The sequence below is a fragment of the Stomoxys calcitrans genome, chromosome 1, assembly GCF_963082655.1.
Source record: "Stomoxys calcitrans chromosome 1, idStoCalc2.1, whole genome shotgun sequence".
NCBI lineage: Eukaryota > Metazoa > Arthropoda > Insecta > Diptera > Muscidae > Stomoxys > Stomoxys calcitrans.
This window is the reverse complement of record NC_081552.1, coordinates 252197607-252216754: the sequence shown is the minus strand read 5'-3', so window position 1 is coordinate 252216754 and position 19148 is coordinate 252197607. Positions and strand designations below refer to the sequence as shown.

Below are 19148 nucleotides of genomic sequence, written 5' to 3'. Positions count from 1 at the left end.
GGAAAATAACCAAAATGTTTTTTATACCCACCACCGCAGAATGGGGGTATATTCATTTTGTCATTCCGTTTGCAACACATCGAAATATCCATTTCCGACCCTATAAGGTATATATATTCTTGATCAGCTTTAAAATCTAAGACGATCGGTTGCCCAAAAAGTAATTGCGGATTTTTTAAAAGAAAATAAATGCATTTTTAATAAAACTTAGAATGAACTTTAATCAAATATACTTTTTTTACACTTTTTTTCTAAAGCAAGCTAAAAGTAAAAGCTGATAACTGACAGAAGAAAGATTGCAATTACAGAGTCATAAGCTGTGAAAAAATATGTCAACGCCGACTATATGAAAAATTCGCAATTACTTTTTGGGCAACCCAATAGCTATGTCCGCCCGTCTGTCTGTTGAAATCACGCTCCAGTCTTTAACAAGTAAAAGCGTGCTAGGTTCGGCCGGGCCGAATCTTATATACCCTTTACCAAGGATCCCACTTATCTCTTCTTAGGCAAAAAAAGGATAAAAGAAAAGATTTGCTCTGCTATTAGAGCGATATCGAGATATGGTCCGGTTCGGACCACAAATAAATCATATGTTGGAGGGCTGTGTAAAATGTCAGCCAATTCGAATAAGAACTGCGCCCTTTGGGGGCTCAAGAAGTAAAATAGAGAGATCGATTTATATGGGAGCTGTATCAGGCTATGGACCGATTCAGACCATAATAAACACGTATGTTGATGGTCATGAGAGGATCCGTTGTGAAATCGGAGGATCCTCTAGAGGATCAAGAAGTCAAGTCGCCAGATCGGTTTATATGACAGCTATATCAAGTTATGAACCGATTTGAACCATACTTGGCACAGTTGTTGGATATCACTACAAAATATTTCGTTCAAAATTTCATTCAACTCGGATAAGATTTGCGCCCTCTAGAGGCCCAAGAAGTAAAAACCCAAGACCGGTTTATATGACAGCTATATCAAAACATGAACCCATTTGAACCATATTTGGCACAGTTGTTGGATATCACAACAAAATATTCCGCTCAAAATTTCACTCATTTCGGATAAGATTTGCGCCCTCTAGAGGCTCAAGAAGTCAAGTCCCCAGATCGGTTTATATGGCAGCTATATCAGGTTCTTGACCGATTTGAACTATACTTGGCACAGTTGTTGGATATCACAACAAAATATTTCGTTCAAAATTTCATTCCAATCGGATAAGATTTGCGCCCTCTAGAGGCCCAAGAAGTCAAAATTCAAGATCGGTTTATATGACATCTATATCAGGTTATTCACCGATTTAAACCATACTCGGCACAGTTGTTGAATATCATAACAAAACACGTCGTGCAAAATTTCATTCCAATCGGATCTGAATTGCGCCCTCTAGAGGCTCAGGAAGTCAAGACCCCAGATCGGTTTATATGGTAGTTATATCAGGTTATCGACCGATTTGAACCATACTTAGCACAGTTGTTGGTAGTCATTCCGAAACATGTCATGCAAAATTTCATTCCAATCGGATAAGAATTGCGCCCTCTATAGGCTCAGGAAGTCAAGACCCAAGATCGGTTTATATGGCAGCTATATCAAAACATAGACCCATATGGCCCATTTACAATCCCAACCGACTAATAAGAAGTTTTTGTGCAAAATTTCAAGCGGCTAGCTTTACTCCTTCGAAAGTTAGTGTGCTTTCGACAGACAGACGGACGGACGTACAGACGGACGTACAGACGGACGGACATGACTACATCGACATAAAATGTCACGACGATCAAGAATGTATATACTCTATGGGGTCTCAGACGAATATTTCGAGTAGTTACAAACAGAATGACGATATTAGTATACGCCCATCCTATGGTGGAGGGTATAAAAATAGAGATATTGAGCTGAAACTTGGCACAGATTCTTTTTTTGCCCATAAGTTCGAAGATGGGCTATATCGGACTATATTTTGATATAGCCCCCACAAAAGTCATATTTATTATCCGATTTTGCTGCAATTTTGGAGAGTGAGTTGTGTTAGGTCCTCCGACATCTTTCTTCAATTTGGCTCAGATCGGTTTAGATTTGGATATAGCTGCCATAAGACCGATCTCTCGGCTTAAGGTCTTGCGCCCATAAAAGGCGCATTTATTGTCCGATTTTGCCAAAATTTGAGACAGTGAGTTGTGTTAGGGCCTTTGATATCCTTCTTCAATTTGGCCTAGATTGGTCTAGATTTGGATATAGCTGGCATATAGACCGATCTCTCGATTTAAGGTCTTGCGCCCATAAAAGGCGCATTTATTGTCCGATTTTGCCAAAATTTGGGACAGTGAGTTGTATTAGGCTCTTTGATATCCTTCTTCAATTTAGCCCAGATCGGCCCAGATTTGCATATAGCTGCCATATAGACCGATCTCTCGATTATAGGTCCTGAGCCCATAAAAGGCGCATTTATTGTCCAATTTTGCCAAAAATTTGGAACAGTGAGTTGTGTTAGGCCCTTTAATATGCTTCTTCAATTTGGCCTAGATCGGCCCAGATTTGGATATAGCTGCCATATAGACCGATCCCTGGATTTAAGGTCTTGCGCCCATAAAAGGCGCATTTATTGTCCGATTTTGCCAAAAATTTGGGACAGTGAGTTGTGTAAGGCCCTTCGACATTATTTTTGCAATTTGGCCTAGATCGATCAAGATTTGCATATAGCTGCCATATAGACCGATCTCTCGATTTAAGGTTTTGGGCTCATAAAATGAGCACTTATTGGCCGATTTCGCCAAAATTTGGGACAGTGAGTTGTGTTAGGCTCTTCAACATTTTTCTGCAACGTGACCCAAATTGCATTTCGCATTTGGATGTAGCTGCCATATGGACCAATATCTCGATGTAAAGTCTTGGCCCCATAAAAGGCGCTTGCATATTCCGAGGAACAAATTATTGCAAACCAATACAATTTTATGTAGGTTAGGTGAGGTAGGGTTAGGTTTAAGTGGCCATTGTGATACCACAGAAACAGAAGTAGAAAAAAGAAGATGCCTCCTTTTGGGTTGCCCAAAAAGTAATTGCGAATTTTTTAAAAGAAAGTAAATGCATTTTTAATAAAACTTAGAATGAACTTTAATCAAATATACTTTTTTTTACACTTTTTTTCTCAAGCAAGCTAAAAGTAACAGCTGATAAGTGACAGAAGAAAGAATGCAATTACAGAGTCACAAGCTGTGAAAAAATTTGTCAACGCCGACTATATGAAAAATCCGCAATTACTTTTTGGGCAAACCAATAGTTTCACATTTCCGTATAGGTTGTACTTACATATTTTGTGAAATTTTTTTCTACAAAGATTTTTTCAAAATTTTATTTCTATAGAAAATGTTGTCAGAAATGTTTTTATAGAACATTTTGTCAAAATTTGATTTTTATAGAAAATTTTGTCAAAATTTGATTTTTATAGAAAATTTATTCATAATTAGATTTTTTTAAGAAAATTTTGTAAAATTTCATTTTTATAGAAATTTTTTAAAAAATTTTATTTCCTCGGTTGTCTATAGCAAATTTTGTCAACCATCCAGATCGCCCAATAACTTGCGGGAAGCCGGGGAAGGCCGATGACCCAGGCAAATTATGGGCATGCGAAGAAGGAATAGGTTCGGCCTTGTCCTTAAGACTCGAACCAGTTTGTCTTCGTCAAAAGCCCCTGCTGACCAGTCGGCAAGTGGAGCCTGGAGCAGCCGCTCCACCAGTCGAGGTTTCTGTAGTAGACAACATGCTACGGCCTGTTTGGTTTTTGGAGTCCATTCTAAGCCCTCTCTTGGGCTCTAGATCTGCCGCTCCACTGGAAACAGACAGTTGAACAATTTATCATCATATAATTAAGTTTCCTAATCTTAGGCTCGAATCTTTAAAATTAGTGTAAACATTTTTTTAGTGTACGCTTTAAAAAGTGAAAGTTCACTATCATACTCGTTTAGTTCACTAATAGCAGGTTTCTTACATTTCCGCCTTTTGACAAGCTCTTGTGCAAAACTATCCGGTTTGTAAGAATAATTGAAAGGCGTTTCCACTAACTGATAGTTTCTGCGATTTGCTATACTTCTTAGAAAAATAAATGACAATGTTTTGCATGTGTGCGTTGCAAGAGAGGGCTATAGAGACTGCCAGAAAACAGACACACAGATAAAAATGGCCATTATGAAAATTTAGTTTTTTGAAAAAAAAATAAATCTCGCAAAACTGGAGTAATTGAAATGTCAAATATTTGGTACACTTACTCAATGTAATTACTTTGGAAGTTATTTTTTTTTTATTATGAATAAATAATCAAAAATTATAATAATGATGTCAATTTATAAAAAATGAGCGTTTCTTTAAAATTTAAAGAAAATTGTTGCCAAAAATTGTCAAAATGTTGTGCTCAATCAAAAAATATTCATTCATACACATAGAATTTTCGTTCATACGTGACAAGTTTGTGTCTTAAGTCTTTTGTTTAAGCAATCGATAACCATTTATCGAACGAAAGACTTAAGAAACGAACACTGCAAAACAAATTTAACTAACCTAAAGTGGAGTCACATAAGCCAAGAGGTTAGCAGTTATGGTATGATCACGCCCAGTTATGGCATGACCATGCCCAGTTATGGCATGATCATGACGCTGAACGCCTGGGTTCGAATCCCGCCAAGAAAATGTTTAGCGGTGTTTATTCCCTCATAGTGCCGACGACTTTTGTAAGGTACTCCCTTAGGTAATCGGCCGTACAAACTTCACTACTAAGCGCTACGTGGCGCTCTGCGGGAAGCCATTGGGTCATGGTAATAAGAAGGATTTCCCTTCTCATTAAGCTCAAACTTGTATTGATATGAGAGAATTATCCCCGCTGTTCCTTAAGTTAATGTTCTCGGACAAATTTGCACAAAAAAAAATGCATTTGCTATCTAAAGCAATTATACTCATACATCCTTTTGTCAAATCGAAAATTTACCCATCGAGGAACAGGGGCAAACTTCTCACATATGAAAGAGTGTAGTCCGATTCAAGTTTAAGCTCAATATTAAGGGTGCTCCATTTCATAGTCGAGTCCGAACGGAGTGCAGCAGTGAGACATCTCTTTGGGCAGAAGTTTTTACTTGGCAAAATACCCCACAAATGTGGCCAGCATTAGGAGGTGATAACCACCGCCGACAATATTTTCTGATGTTCTCTCCAGGATTTGAACCCAGACGTTCAGCGGACATGCTTAATCAAATAAAATCCTCTAATACCATATTGCAATTGAAATTTCCAGCAAAAACTCGCCGAAGACTTCGAAGACCCACCAGCGCTCCCGAGGAACAAGCCGATACTGTGGTCTCTGCTCGCAGTACCCGTGTCTCGGCCAAAAAGACTCTCGATGGAGCAGATGTTGCTCAAAAACGCAACGATCAAGAATCAGCCGCCACCACATCAGTACGCAGCCGAGTGCGTAGTAAATCAAAATTACGCAGTGGCAACTCCGAGGCCACCGATGTTGCCAGCCTATTGGCCAGTGGCTCCAGTCTCAAGGGTAAAAAGACCAAAGCCGATGATGGTGGCAAGAAAATCGTATGCTACTACACCAATTGGTCGCAATACCGGCCAAAGATAGGTAAATTCGTTCCCGAGGATATTCCCGCCGATTTGTGTACCCACATCATTTTCGCCTTTGGCTGGCTGAAGAAGAACAAGCTGAGCTCGTATGAGTCTAATGATGAGACTAAGGATACAGTGCCTGGATTGTATGATCGCATAATGACCTTGAAGAAGGTTAATCCCAAACTGAAGGTGGGTTTGTAATAGGGGGACAATTAGAATTCAATTAGAACTTATGGTGTATTTGTGTTTCAGATACTTTTGGCCTTGGGAGGTTGGTCCTTTGGCACTCAAAAATTCAAGGAAATGTCTGCCACCCGTTATACCCGCCAAACTTTCATATATTCGGCCATACCCTTCCTGCGCAAGCGTGGTTTTGATGGTCTAGATTTGGATTGGGAATACCCCAAGGGTTCAGATGACAAGAAAAACTTTGTTTTGCTGTTAAAGGAATTGCGTGAAGCCTTTGAGGCTGAAGCCCAAGAGTTGAAGAGACAACGCTTGCTATTGAGTGCTGCTGTACCCGTGGGTCCCGATAATATTCGCGGTGGCTATGATGTACCCGCTGTGGCCAGCTATTTGGATTTCATCAATGTCATGGCTTATGATTTCCATGGCAAATGGGAACGTGAAACTGGTCATAATGCTCCCCTCTATGCCCCCTCCACGGACTCGGAATGGCGCAAGCAATTGTCTGTGGACAATGCTGCCACCATGTGGGTTAAAATGGGTGCCCCCAAAGAGAAATTGATTATTGGTATGCCCACCTATGGCCGGTCCTTCACCTTGTCCAGTACTGCCAAACATGGTCCCAATGCCCCCGCCACTGGTGGCGGCAAGGAGGGTGTCTACACCAAAGAAGGTGGTTTCCTGGCCTACTATGAAATCTGTGAAATGTTGCTGAATGGTGCCGTCTATGTGTGGGACGAAGAAATGAAGGTCCCCTATTTGGTGGATGGTGATCAATGGGTGGGTTTCGATGATGAGCGCTCGATACGGGCAAAAATGCATTGGATTAAGACGAATGGTTATGGCGGTGCCATGGTCTGGACCATCGACATGGATGATTTCAAGGGTGAAGTTTGTGGAGGACAAGTGAAATATCCCTTAATTGGTGCCATGCGTGAGGAACTTTTGGGCATATCCAGAGGTAAGGATGCCAAGGATGTTAACTGGTCGGAGGTGGCTGCCACGTTTGATGATTTGGATGAATTGGTGAGTAAAGAGAAGAAAAGGGATTTTTTTTTTTTTTGAAAAAAACAAACATTTTGTTTATTATATGAAATTTTCACTAAAATCATTTGTTAATGTTGATTAAAGCACAATTTTGCTAAGAAAATAAATTTTTTTAAGACTAAGAAAAAAATTTTTTTTAAAATTTGTAAAAAAAAATATTTTTTTTTTAAATTGAAAAAAAAATTTTTTTTTTAAAATTTAAAAAAAAAAATTATTTTTTTGTTCTTTTATATATTCTTCTTTGAAACAACACGCAACACAAAAACAAAATTTTATGTTTACGATACCAAAAATTTATAATTTTTTAAATTTTGTTGTGGCAATAAAAAATGCCAAGAAAACATTTTTTTCAAAAATTTTTGATTATAATTTTACAAAAAAAAAATTTTTTTTTTGTCTTGCATGAAAAAGTTTATAATTTTTTTTATATCTCTTCCCAGATTGAGAAACCTGAACCCATTAAAATTTCCGTGGAAGAAATTCTTGCCAAGGTCCGCAAACCCTCTAAGAAACATCGCATCAAGGGTGGAGCTTTGGCTGCTGAAAAGAATTGTAAGTCGAATTCTCATTGTTATCTACAAGTTTTCTCTAATCTCTCTCCGCCGTTTATGCCGTTGTAGCACGCCCGGCCCAAGTCTTCTGTTATCTCACCAGCTGGTCCTCCAAACGTCCTGGCGCTGGCAAATTTGAGCCCAGCAATATTGAACCCAAGCTATGCACACACATTGTCTATGCCTTTGCCACCCTGAAAGATCACAAATTGGCCGAGAACAGCGATGAGGACCCCGACAACTATGAAGAGATCATTGCTCTGCGTGACAGTAATCCAGATTTGCAAATCCTTTTGGCCATAGGTGGCTGGGCTTTCGGTTCGACCCCCTTCAAAGATCTAACCTCCAATGTGTTCCGCATGAATCAATTTGTCTACGAGGCCATAGACTTTTTGCGCGATTACAAATTCAATGGTCTCGATGTCGACTGGGAGTATCCTCGCGGCTCAGAAGATCGTGCTGCCTATGTGAATTTATTGAGAGAACTTCGGGTGGCCTTTGAGGGTGAGGCCAAATCTTCAGGTCTGCCTCGCCTGCTATTGACTGCTGCTGTGCCTGCCTCCTTTGAGGCCATTGCTGCTGGCTATGATGTACCAGAAATTTCCAAATATCTTGATTTCATCAATGTCATGACCTATGATTTCCATGGTCAATGGGAACGCACAGTGGGCCATAATTCACCACTCTTCCCACTGGAATCGGCGACGGGTTATCAAAAGAAATTGACCGTTGACTTTAGTGCCCGCGAATGGGTTAAACAAGGTGCTCCCAAGGAGAAACTTTTAATTGGCATGCCCACCTATGGTCGTACATTTGAATTGGTCAATGAGACACAGTTTGATATTGGAGCACCAGCCTCGGGTGGTGGTAGATCAGGTAAATTTACCAATGAGTCGGGCTTTTTGAGTTACTATGAGGTGTGCACATTCCTGGCGGCGGATAATACAACACTTGTATGGGATTCCGAGCAACAGGTGCCATTTGCCTATCGTGGCGATCAATGGGTGGGCTTCGATGATGAACGCTCGTTGAAAACCAAGGTGAGTTAAGAAAAAAAATTATTCTCATTTCTTTCTTAAGAAAATTTTTTCTAAAAAAAAATTTTAATAAAATTTTTTTTTAATTTTATTTTTATAGAAAATTTCGTCAAAATTTTATTTCTATAGAAAATTTTGTCAAATTTTTTTTCTTTCGAAAATATTTTCAAAATTTAATTTTTTTAAAAAATTTTATCAAAATTTTATTTTTGTAAAAAATTTTGTCAATATATTATTTTTATGGAAAATTTTGTCAAAATTTAATTTTTAAAGAAAATTTTTTTAAAATTTAATTTTTAAAGAAAATTTTTTCAAAATTTTATTTTTTTAAAAAATTTTATCAAAATTTTATTTTTGTAAAAAATTTTGTCAATATATTATTTTTATGGAAAATTTTGTCAAAAATTAATTTTTAAAGGAAATTTTGTCAAAATTTAATTTTTATAGAAAATTAATTGGACCGGGGCCCCTCGGCTGCGCCTTCTTCCACTTTCTAAAAATTTTTTTTGAGCCCTAAATTGGTACGGTCAGTAAATGGGTCCTACTTGGGATGGGTACGGCCCCTCAGATATTTCTCCTCGAATGTGTATATCAAATTCGTGCTCCACTCCCAAACACCTTTCATTTAAGCCCCAGCTTTCATGAAGGCCATCGTAGCGCATGTCCACCGTTCGGACTCGGCCAAAAAAAGGACGCCCCTTATCATTGAGCTTAATCTTGAATCGGACTGCACCCATTGACATGTGAGAAGTTTGCACCTGTTCCTTAGTGGAATGTTCATGGGAAAAATTTGCAATTTTTGGGTCAGACCCCCGTACAATTGGTCCCGATAGTGGATGTCAATTGCCATGGTCGATTTGGGAGTGCTTGGGGGGTGCATCGATCCACCCATAGACTTTGCCCCACATTTGGATAGCAGATTCGTTTGCTAATCTCAAATACCTTTCATTTGAATCCCATATTGCTATGATAGGTCTATATATTAATTTAGCGGGCTTGGGCTTAGGTAAGGGGGAAGTCCCCCACCCCCCTTCGGACTTAATAACAAGTAGGAGCGTGCTAAGTTCGACCGGGCCGAATTTTTTATACCCTCCACCATGGATCGCATTTGTCGAGTTCTTTGGGCGGTATCTTAGGCAATGGATAAGAATTGTTATGATATTGGGGATATATCAAGTTATAGTCCGATTCGGACCATAAGTGGGTTGAATGTTAAAGACCATAGTAGAAGTCTTGTGTAATATTTCAACCCGTTCGGATACTAAATGCCCCTTGTAGGGGCTCAAGAAGCTAAAACCGGGAGATCGGCTATAGATCGATTCAGACTAAATTGAAGGTCTTGGGAGAAACCGTTCTGCCAAATCGTATGAGAATTGCGCCCTCTAGAGGCTCAAGAAACAAGATCCCAGATCGGTTTATATGGCAGCTATATCAGGTTATGTACAGATTTGCGCCATATTTAGCACAGTTGTTGGAAGTTATTACAGAGCACCTCGTGCAAAATTTCAGGCAAATCGAATATGAATTGCGCCCTCTAGCGGCTCAAGAAGTCAAGATCCAAGATCGGTTTATATGGCAGCTATACCAGTTTGTAGGCCGATTTCGACCATATTTGCACAGTTGTTGGAAGTGATATCACAAGCATATCATAAGCAAAATTTCAGTCAAGTCGGACGATAATTGCGCCCCCTAGCGGCTCAAGAAGTCAAGATTCAAGATCGGTATATGGCAGCTATACCAGTTTGTAGGCCGATTTCGACCATATTTGCACAGTTGTTGGAAGTGATTTAAAAATACCACAAGCTAAATTTCAGTCAAGTCGGACAAGAATTGCGCCCTCTAGCGGCTCAAAAAGTCAAGATCCAAGATCGGTTTATTTGGCTGCTATATTAGGTTGTAGATCGATTTCGACCAACTTCGCACAGTTGTTGGAAGTGATACCAAAACACCACGTGCAAAATTTCAGTCAAATATGACGATAATTGCGCCCTCTAGAGGCTCAAGAAGTCAAGATCCAAGATCGGTTTATATGGCTGCTATACTAGGTTGTAGATCGATTTCGACCAACTTCGCACAGTTGTTGGAAGTGATATCAAAATACCCCAAGCTAAATTTCAGTCAAATCGAACGATAATTGCGCCCTCTAGAGGCTCAAGAAGTCAAGACCCAAGATCGGTTTATATGGCAAACTATATCAAAACATGGATCGATTTGGCCCATTTACAATCCCAACCAACCTAACTTATAAAAACTAAATTTGAAGCGCCTAGCTTTACTCCTCCGAAAGTTAGCGTGCTTCGACAGACAGACGGACGGACAGGGCTAGTTCGACAAGACGATCAAGAATATGGGGGTCTTAGACGCATATTTCGAGAAGTTACAAACAGAATGGCGAAATTAGTATACCCCCATCCTTTGGTGGAAGGTATAAAAATAAGTACCCTATTTTCATATGGGGGGGGGGGGGGGGCAAACTAACCATCTGAGACAATTTCTTCAAAATCGGTTCAGCCGCAGAACAGACGAACAAACAAAACCTGACACTGAGGTTTTTGGATTTTTATAGAAAATTTTGTAAAAATGTACTTTTTATTTTTTAGGAAATTTTTTCAAAAAAATTTTTTTTTTTTTTTATATAAAATTTTTTAAAATTTTCTCTGTATTTTTGTTTTTTTTTTTTTTTGCTAAAAATCCTTTTTTTCTTCTTTTTTTTAGATGGAATGGTTGAAAGAGCAAGGTTTTGGTGGCATCATGGTGTGGTCCATTGATATGGATGACTTTTCGGGACGTTGCGGCAATGGCAAATATCCCTTGCTGAATGCCTTGAACGATGAGCTCAAGGGTTACAAAGTAAATCTTGAATTTGAAGGGCCCTATGAGACACGAGGGCCCCGAGGAGCCTATACAACAAAGGATCGTAGGTTTTCGCTTTGACTAGATAGACTAGAAAAATTAATGTTAAACTTTTCAATTGTCCCTTTTTCTATTACATAGCCCATGAGGTAACCTGCGCCGAAGAGGATGGCCATATCAGTTATCACAAAGATTGGAATGATTGCACCCATTACTACATGTGTGAGGGAGAACGTAAACATCATATGCCATGTCCTGCCAATTTAGTTTTCAATTTGCAAGAGAACGTATGCGATTGGCCAGAAAACGTTGAGGGCTGCCACGAGCCAACCGAGGCGCCAGCTTAAGTTTTAGTTTTTCGACTCATTGACGAACGCTAAGTAACACACGCCTATTTCACACAAAATTTTACATTCATAGAATTTCAACTTCGATCGATATCCTTTTGTATAGAACAACAACAATAGAACAAAAGAAAACACGCTAATAATTTGAAAACATTTTGAAAAATGCTATTGGCATAACGTGAAACATGTTCTCTTCTCTTCTAACGTTTAAAACTACTACGCCCCTGCCCCCACATACCTTTAAGTTATATTGAATGAGAGATTTGCCCCAGGCGATGCTTTCTAAGGAGAACCAACACTGCCCCTAACTGCCTAACTTTTCAAAAAAATACTCAATGGAATGAGAATAAGTATAAAATCACCTTAATGTTATGCCAGAGACAAACTAATACGTTACGTTACGTTACGTTGCGTTACGTTACGTTACGTTACGTTGCATTACGTCTTCTTAAGTAACATTACGTTTACTATGAAACTTTCGAATTCGTTAGCTCCATTGTATTTGGATAGTACGAAGCGCCCACATATGTCTGTACATATGTACTATGTAATTTAGTTCTATACTATACTATGTTAACCATAACCATTACTACTCTACTACCTGTCCCCTGACACAGAGTTGTGGTATGTAGTAGTATGCCTAGCATGTAGAGATTTTTTTATTTTGTAAAAACAATCCCCCAAAACAAAAAACAGAATACCAACAATTTTTGTTCTAAATTAGTTTAATTAACAATTTGTTTACTTTTACTTATTTTCGTCGAGTTTTTCTATGTCCCATTTTCTAAAAATTGTTTTGGTTTTTTTTATATACGCAACATTTTTTTTATATTTTTCGTTTTTGTTACTTGTAAAACCGCACTTGCCTTGTTCTACCTAAATTTGTTCTCACTAAAAAAAAATTTATATATTTTTGAATTTTTTTCTATAGGAAAAGCAAGAAACTAAAAAAAAAGAAAAAATAAGTATAAACAACTGCAGCGAATAAAAATAATAATAATAATATTTAAAAAATATATATTTTCCACTTTCCAACTTCCTTCTTTACTCTACACAAATAATCAATTATTGAAATTCTTTTGTACATAAAACTGTGATAATGCCTCTCATTTCTTCCATTTTTCGCTCTCGCTCTCTAGCTATAACTCTTCTAAAAAAAGTATAAAACTTGCTGTTTTTAATTGTTCTTCAGTCTATTCCCTTTGCACCACAAAATTTGTTAAAAAATGTTCTTTGATTTTTTTTTATACATATTTTTACTTATTTTTCTACCCGAAACAGAACAAACAAAAAACTGTATTATAGTGTTATATATAAAACGATAATCGATATACAAATAAAAGAAAAATAATTATTACCAAACTTTAAAGTGCTTTTACTCAAGGCATGCATGAAGTAAAGGCAAATCCACTGAAACAGCCCTGCACGACCTTGTCGGCTACATAGAAGGTTCTCTCGCTGTCAAGGAATGGTAGCAATGGTAGCATTTTTCGACATTGAAGGTGCTTTCATTAGTGTAAAACCGACGTCAATCATAAAGGAGTTGGAGTTTCTAGGCACAAACTCTACCCTAAGAAAGTTTATTGGTAACTTACTTTCTAAAAGATGCATTACGGCACGCTTGGGATCTGTGAATCTAAAAAGATGGGTCAGCAGAGGAACAACCCAAGGAGGTGTACAGTAGAGAGACTGTCTACTTTGGAATATAGCCACCCACAATATGGGGTTGCCCAAAAAGTAGTTGCGGATTTTTTAAAAGAAAGTAAATGCATTTTGAATAAAACTTAGAATGAACTTTAAATAAATCTACTTTCTTTACACTTTTTTTTCTAAAGCAAGCTAAAAGTAACAGCTGATAAGTGACAGAAGAAAGAATGCAATTACAGAGTCACAAGCTGTGAAAAAATTTGTCAACGCCGACTATATGAAAAATACGCAATTACTTTTTGGGCAACCCAATATTATGGTCCCTGGAAGGAAAAGGTGTAAAAGTGGTCGCGTATGACGTGGCAATTGCGGTTAGGTGAAAGTTTCTCTAAGAGATATACTTCAGGAAGCTCTACGTACAACAGCAAAGTGAGCTACCAAAAGTGGTCTTACTATAAATCCGTGCAAGACAGAAGTTGTACTTTTCAGCAGGAGTTACAAGTTGCCTAGAGGTGGAACTTGTCTCCTTGGGTGGAGAGAATGTTCCATTTACGGAAAGCGCAAAATACTTTACTTGCAAATTGCAAATTTTGCCCATGAACATTTCACTAAGGAACAGGGACAAACTTCTCACATATCACTGAGTGCAGTCGGATTCAAATTTAGGCTCAATGATTAGGGGGCCTACTTTTTATAGCCGAGTCGGAACGACGTGCCGCAGTGCGACACCTCTTTGGAGAGAAGTTTTACATGGCATAGTACCTCACAAATGTTGCCAGCATTAGGAGGGGAAAACCACCGCTGAAAATTTTTTCTGATGGTCTCGCCAGGATTCGAATCCAGGCGTTCGGCGTCATTGACGGACATGCAAACCTCTGCGCTACTGTGGCTTACTTTACTTTATTTGGCTATGACAGAATATTTGTTCCACAAGCTGAAGGATAAGGGCCCTTCTTTTTGTAGCCGAGTCTGAACGGCGTGCCGCAGTGCGACACCTCTTTGGAGAGAAGTTTTACATGGCATAGTACCTCACAAATGTTGCCAGCATTAGGAGGGGAAAACCAGCGCTGAAAATTTTTTCTGATCATCTCGCCAGGACTCGAACCCAGGCGTTCAGCGTCATAGGCGGAGATGGTAAGCTCTGCGCTGTGGCTTACTTTACTTTACTTTAATTGGCTGTGACAGAATATTTGTTCCACTAGCCGAACGTAGAATAGCGTTCCAAGCGCCTCGATCTTATGCGCTCATTCTCAAAATCTCTGACACCAAGCTCCAAGGTGTCTCCCACCACTAGATCTTTCCATCGGGCTTTTGGTCTTCCCGAATTGCGTGTACCATCGTGTTTGCCTTCAAAAGACTTCTTTGCTGGAACTTCTTCATCCATTCTGACAACATGACCTAGACAACGCAACAGTTGAATTTTGACGCGTCTAACTATGCTATCGTCGTCCTACAGCTCGAGGTTCATACGACGCCTATATTCTTCATTAACGCAAACTGGCCCCTATATTTTACGAAGAATCTTTCTCTCAAATACTCCAAGCACTGCCTCATCTGCTTTCACAAGCTTTCCCATGCTTCAGAACCATATAACAGCACGGGTAATATCAGTGTCTTGTATAGTGTAAGAGAGGTGGCCTTGTTATATGCGCCACCATAGGATGGGAGTATACTAATTTCGTCATTCTGTTCTCATAAAGTATTGTATATATATACTTGATCGCCATGTCGATCTAGCCATGTCCTCCCGTCTGTCTGTCCGTCAGCCTGTCTGTCATAAGCAAGCTAACTTTCGAAGGAGTAAAACTAGCCGCTTGAAATTTTGCACAAATACTTTTTATTAGTTTAGGTCGGTTGGGATTGTAAATCGGCCAAATCGATTCATATTTTGATATAGCTGCCATGTAAACCGATCTGGGGTCTTGACTCCTTGAGCCTCTAGAGGGTGCAATTCTCATCCGATTTGACTGAAATTTTGCACATAGTGTTTTGATAACACTTCCAATAACTGTGTTAAGTACGATTCAAATCGGTTCATAATCTGGTATAGCTGTCATATGAACCGAACTTGGGTCTTCATTTCTTGAGGCTCTAGAGGGCGCAGTTCTATTATTATCCGATTTGGCTGAAATTTTGTACAACGGCTTCTCTCATGACCTTTAACATACGTGTCGAATATGGCATGAATTGGTTTATAGCCTAATACAGCTGCCCTCGCTGGCGGCGAGCATCGGATCTTGGAGCAAGCGGCTCGCCACAACGAGGGATACATGCAATCCCACAAAACCCATGCGGTAGGGGCGCTGGGCCAGTAACCCGCCCCCGGAAAACATAGAACTACTATGAAAAACAAAGGAATAGTAAAAACCGATCCCCCCCCCCCCCCCCCCCCCCCAACGTTGACGACCCACGCAAACGAAAAAAGGAACATGATTTGCGGATCTGCACCTGGAATGTACGCACTCTTTATGGAGAAGGTGCAGTATACGCGCTGGCGGATGTATTAGAGAAGTACAAGGCAGATATAACCGCCTTACAGGAAGTGCGATGGACTGGGAATGGCGTCACTACAACACCAAACGGTGACGAACTATACTATAGCTGCCATAACGCGAGGCATGAATTTGGCTGCGGATTTGTGGTTAGTCGGAGACTGAAACACCTTGTCTCCAGCTTTACTCCGGTGGATGAGAGGCTAGCCACAATCCGCATAAAAGCCAAATTCTTCAACATCAGCCTTATTTGTGCCCATGCCCCGACGGAAGACAGAGACGAGCAGACCAAGGATATTTTCTACGGGCGCCTAAAGAGAGAATATGACCGCTGCCCCGCCCATAATATTAAAATCGTTCTGGGAGATTTTAATGCGAAAATAGGGAAGGAAGACATTTTTGGTCCAACAGTCGGAAAGTTTAGCCTCCACGAGATAACGTCCAGTAATGGGTTGAGGCTGACAGATTTCGCCGTGGTAGTTAGTAGCACCAGATTTCAACCTAAAAATATTCACAAAGCCACATGGCTGTCACTCGATCAAAACACGAGAAACCAAATTGATCACGTTGTGATAGATGGAAGGCATTCATCCAGCGTGTTAGATGTACGATCGATCCGTGGAGCGAATATAGGTTCGGATCATTACCTTGTTGCAGCAAAGGTTCGCACCCGTTTAAACATGGCGAGGAAAGTACGATCTGATACTGCACGGAGGCTGGACATTGAAAAGCTGCAAACACAACAAATGGCTGCGGCATACTTCACTCGACTGACCCAACTGCTTGATGAAAGCACTCCTTGTTCCGATGATAGAATGGCGCAGTGGCAAACTATTGCTCACTCCATGGAAAATGACGTACTTGGGTACCGGAAGCCTCCTCCAAAAAACCCATGGTACGACCAAGAGTGTCGAGATGCTACTGAAGCCAAGAATGCGGCATATAGAGCAACCCTGGAATCAGTAGCAACGCGCCAGATGAAGGAGAGGTATCGGGAGAAAAGGAGAGAGGAGAAACGTCTATTCCGCAGAAAGAACAACCCTGCAATCAGTAGCAAGGCGCCAGATGAAGGAGAGCTATCGGGAGAAAAGGAGAGAGGAGAAACATCTATTCCGCAGAAAGAAAAAGGGAATGGAAAGACGTGAGTGCAAGCGAATTGAGATGTACAGGAGTCAGAATGAAGTCCGGAAATTCTACCAAAGAATTAAACACCAAACCGATGGCTTTGGTGGAGGCACATCCTCCTGCAGAGACAAAGAAGGAAATCTGGTAACTGACACAGACAACATGCTGAGGATATGGAAAAAACATTTTACCCAACTGCTAGTGTCCGATGTTGGCGGCGAAAAGAATACCGCAGAACCAATCCTTGATGATGGTACAGAATGTTTACCTACTAGTCAGAATGAGGTCCAAGTAGCAGTGACCCGACTAAAGAACAACAAGGCAGCAGGAGCCGACGGGTTACCCGCTGAACTGAACTGAACGGAGGAGACAGGCTAATAAGGCTTATGCATCAGCTTATCTGCGCAATCTGGCTAGAAGAAGGCGGGTTTGGAACCTCAGCATACTATGTCGCGTACACAAGAAAGAAGACAAGACGGAATGTGCCAACTACAGAGGAATAAGTCTCCTCCCCATCGCATACAAGATACTCTCGAGCGTACTGTGTGAAAGATTAAAACCTAAAGTCAATGAGATAATTGGGCCCTATCAATGCGGCTTTAGACCTGGTAAATCCACCCTAGACCAAATATTCACACTGCGCCAAATCCTGGAAAAGACCCGAAAAGGACACATTAACATCTACCATCTCTTTGTTGATGGTACACTTTACAAGACACTGATACTACCCGTGCTGTTATATGGTTCTGAAGCATGGGTACTTGTGAAAGCAGATGAGGCAGTACTTGGAGTATTTGAGAGAATGATTTTTCGTAAAATATATAGACCAGTTTGCGTTAACGGAGAATATAGGCGACGTATGAACCACGAGCTGTATGACGACGATAGCATAGTTACACGCATCAAAATACAACGGCTGCGTTGGCTAGGTCATGTTGTCAGAATGGATGAAGAAGCTCCAGCAAAGAAGTCTTTTGAAGGCAAACACGGTGGTACACGCAAACCGGGAGAGCAAAAGCCCGATGGAAAGATCAAGTTGTGGGAGACACCTCGAAACTTGGTGTCAGAGATTTGAGAATGAGCGCAGAAGATCGAGGCGCTTGGAACGCTATTCTACGTTCGGCTAGTGGAACAAATATTCTGTCATAGCCAATTAAAGTAAAAGTAAGAACCTTAAAACTAATAAACCACAAATGTAACCCTTGCTTTTGTTTGCTCATCAACCAATAAAACATGTTTTTTTTTTTTGAATTTTTTATTTTTGTTGTATATTATCGTTTATTTACTATTATATACTTTTTCAGATCGAAACTCATTTTCTGTTGTTGTTGTTGTTAATTATAAGTAGACATTTTTCTTCATTGTATATGGCAATACATGTTTTATGTGTAATAGGTTGTAGTTGTAGTGGAGTAATAAGTGTTTGGGTAAGTATTGGTGTGAATAATAGGCGCGTTTTATCTCTGCTCTGGTCTATCCAAAAATTAATTTTTAATTGATAGTAATAGACACAGAGTGTCAATATATCAATGTGATAAGTATTGCCAGATCGTATTTCACAAATTGGTATTTTTCCGTTATTTTTCAAACTAAAAGTGACTCTAAAAAAATTTCGAATTATCAAAAATTGATGGAAATTAATTTTTGTTATCACTACCATGTACTGTAAATGGTTAAAAAAAAAGAAAACTTTGAGCATTTATTTAATACGATTATACATTGTTTGTTGTTATACAGCTTGAGAATACACCTCTGTATTTCTTCAGAACAGTGTTGCCAATTGTTTGTTTTACGCATTTGGGTGTTTTCTATTATAGCCAGAGCAAACATGAAAGGCGCTTAAGTCCCCATTATTTTGTTGTTCTTTTTAAGACAATTCAAGAAGTTATTGAGTGGTGAAGAAGGTGAAATGTTTTATGTGAAAATTTGGGAGTTGGGGGGTGGGGGTGGTGGGTAAGAGAACAAGTATTGAAAACAAATTCTATTTGATGTTGTTGCTGTTATTGTTGTTGTTAATTGTTACAGTTTAAGTTTAAATATTTTAAATGCATCATTATGTCTAGTAAAATGGTTTTATGTATCATTTTTTCATCGTTCTGTTCTGTTTTTGTTTTAATAAGTATTTTGCTTCTTTTTCATTTTATTTTTAAATTTTTAATAATAATCTTTATAATAATATAACTTTGGCAACCACATTTTACCTGTGTTATAAAAAAGGAAATGCTTTTTTTCTTTCGTTTTTTTTTTTTTAATTTTTAT

At 39.3% G+C, this 19148-nt stretch overlaps 1 protein-coding gene across 1 annotated transcript in view; it reads left to right on the top strand.

The window, feature by feature from the left end:
* The window catches only part of LOC106093799 (probable chitinase 10), an 87307-nt gene extending 74356 nt beyond the window's left edge, over positions 1–12951 (top strand). Inside the window, exons 4-9 of the mRNA XM_059360045.1 lie at positions 5279–5793; positions 5857–6816; positions 7278–7389; positions 7458–8428; positions 11141–11342; positions 11420–12951. Of these exons, the coding sequence (XP_059216028.1) occupies positions 5279–5793; positions 5857–6816; positions 7278–7389; positions 7458–8428; positions 11141–11342; positions 11420–11625 (2966 nt within the window). The 3' untranslated portion in view covers positions 11626–12951. The remainder of the gene's footprint in view (positions 1–5278; positions 5794–5856; positions 6817–7277; positions 7390–7457; positions 8429–11140; positions 11343–11419) is intronic.
* The last annotated feature ends 6197 nt before the right edge of the window (positions 12952–19148 follow it).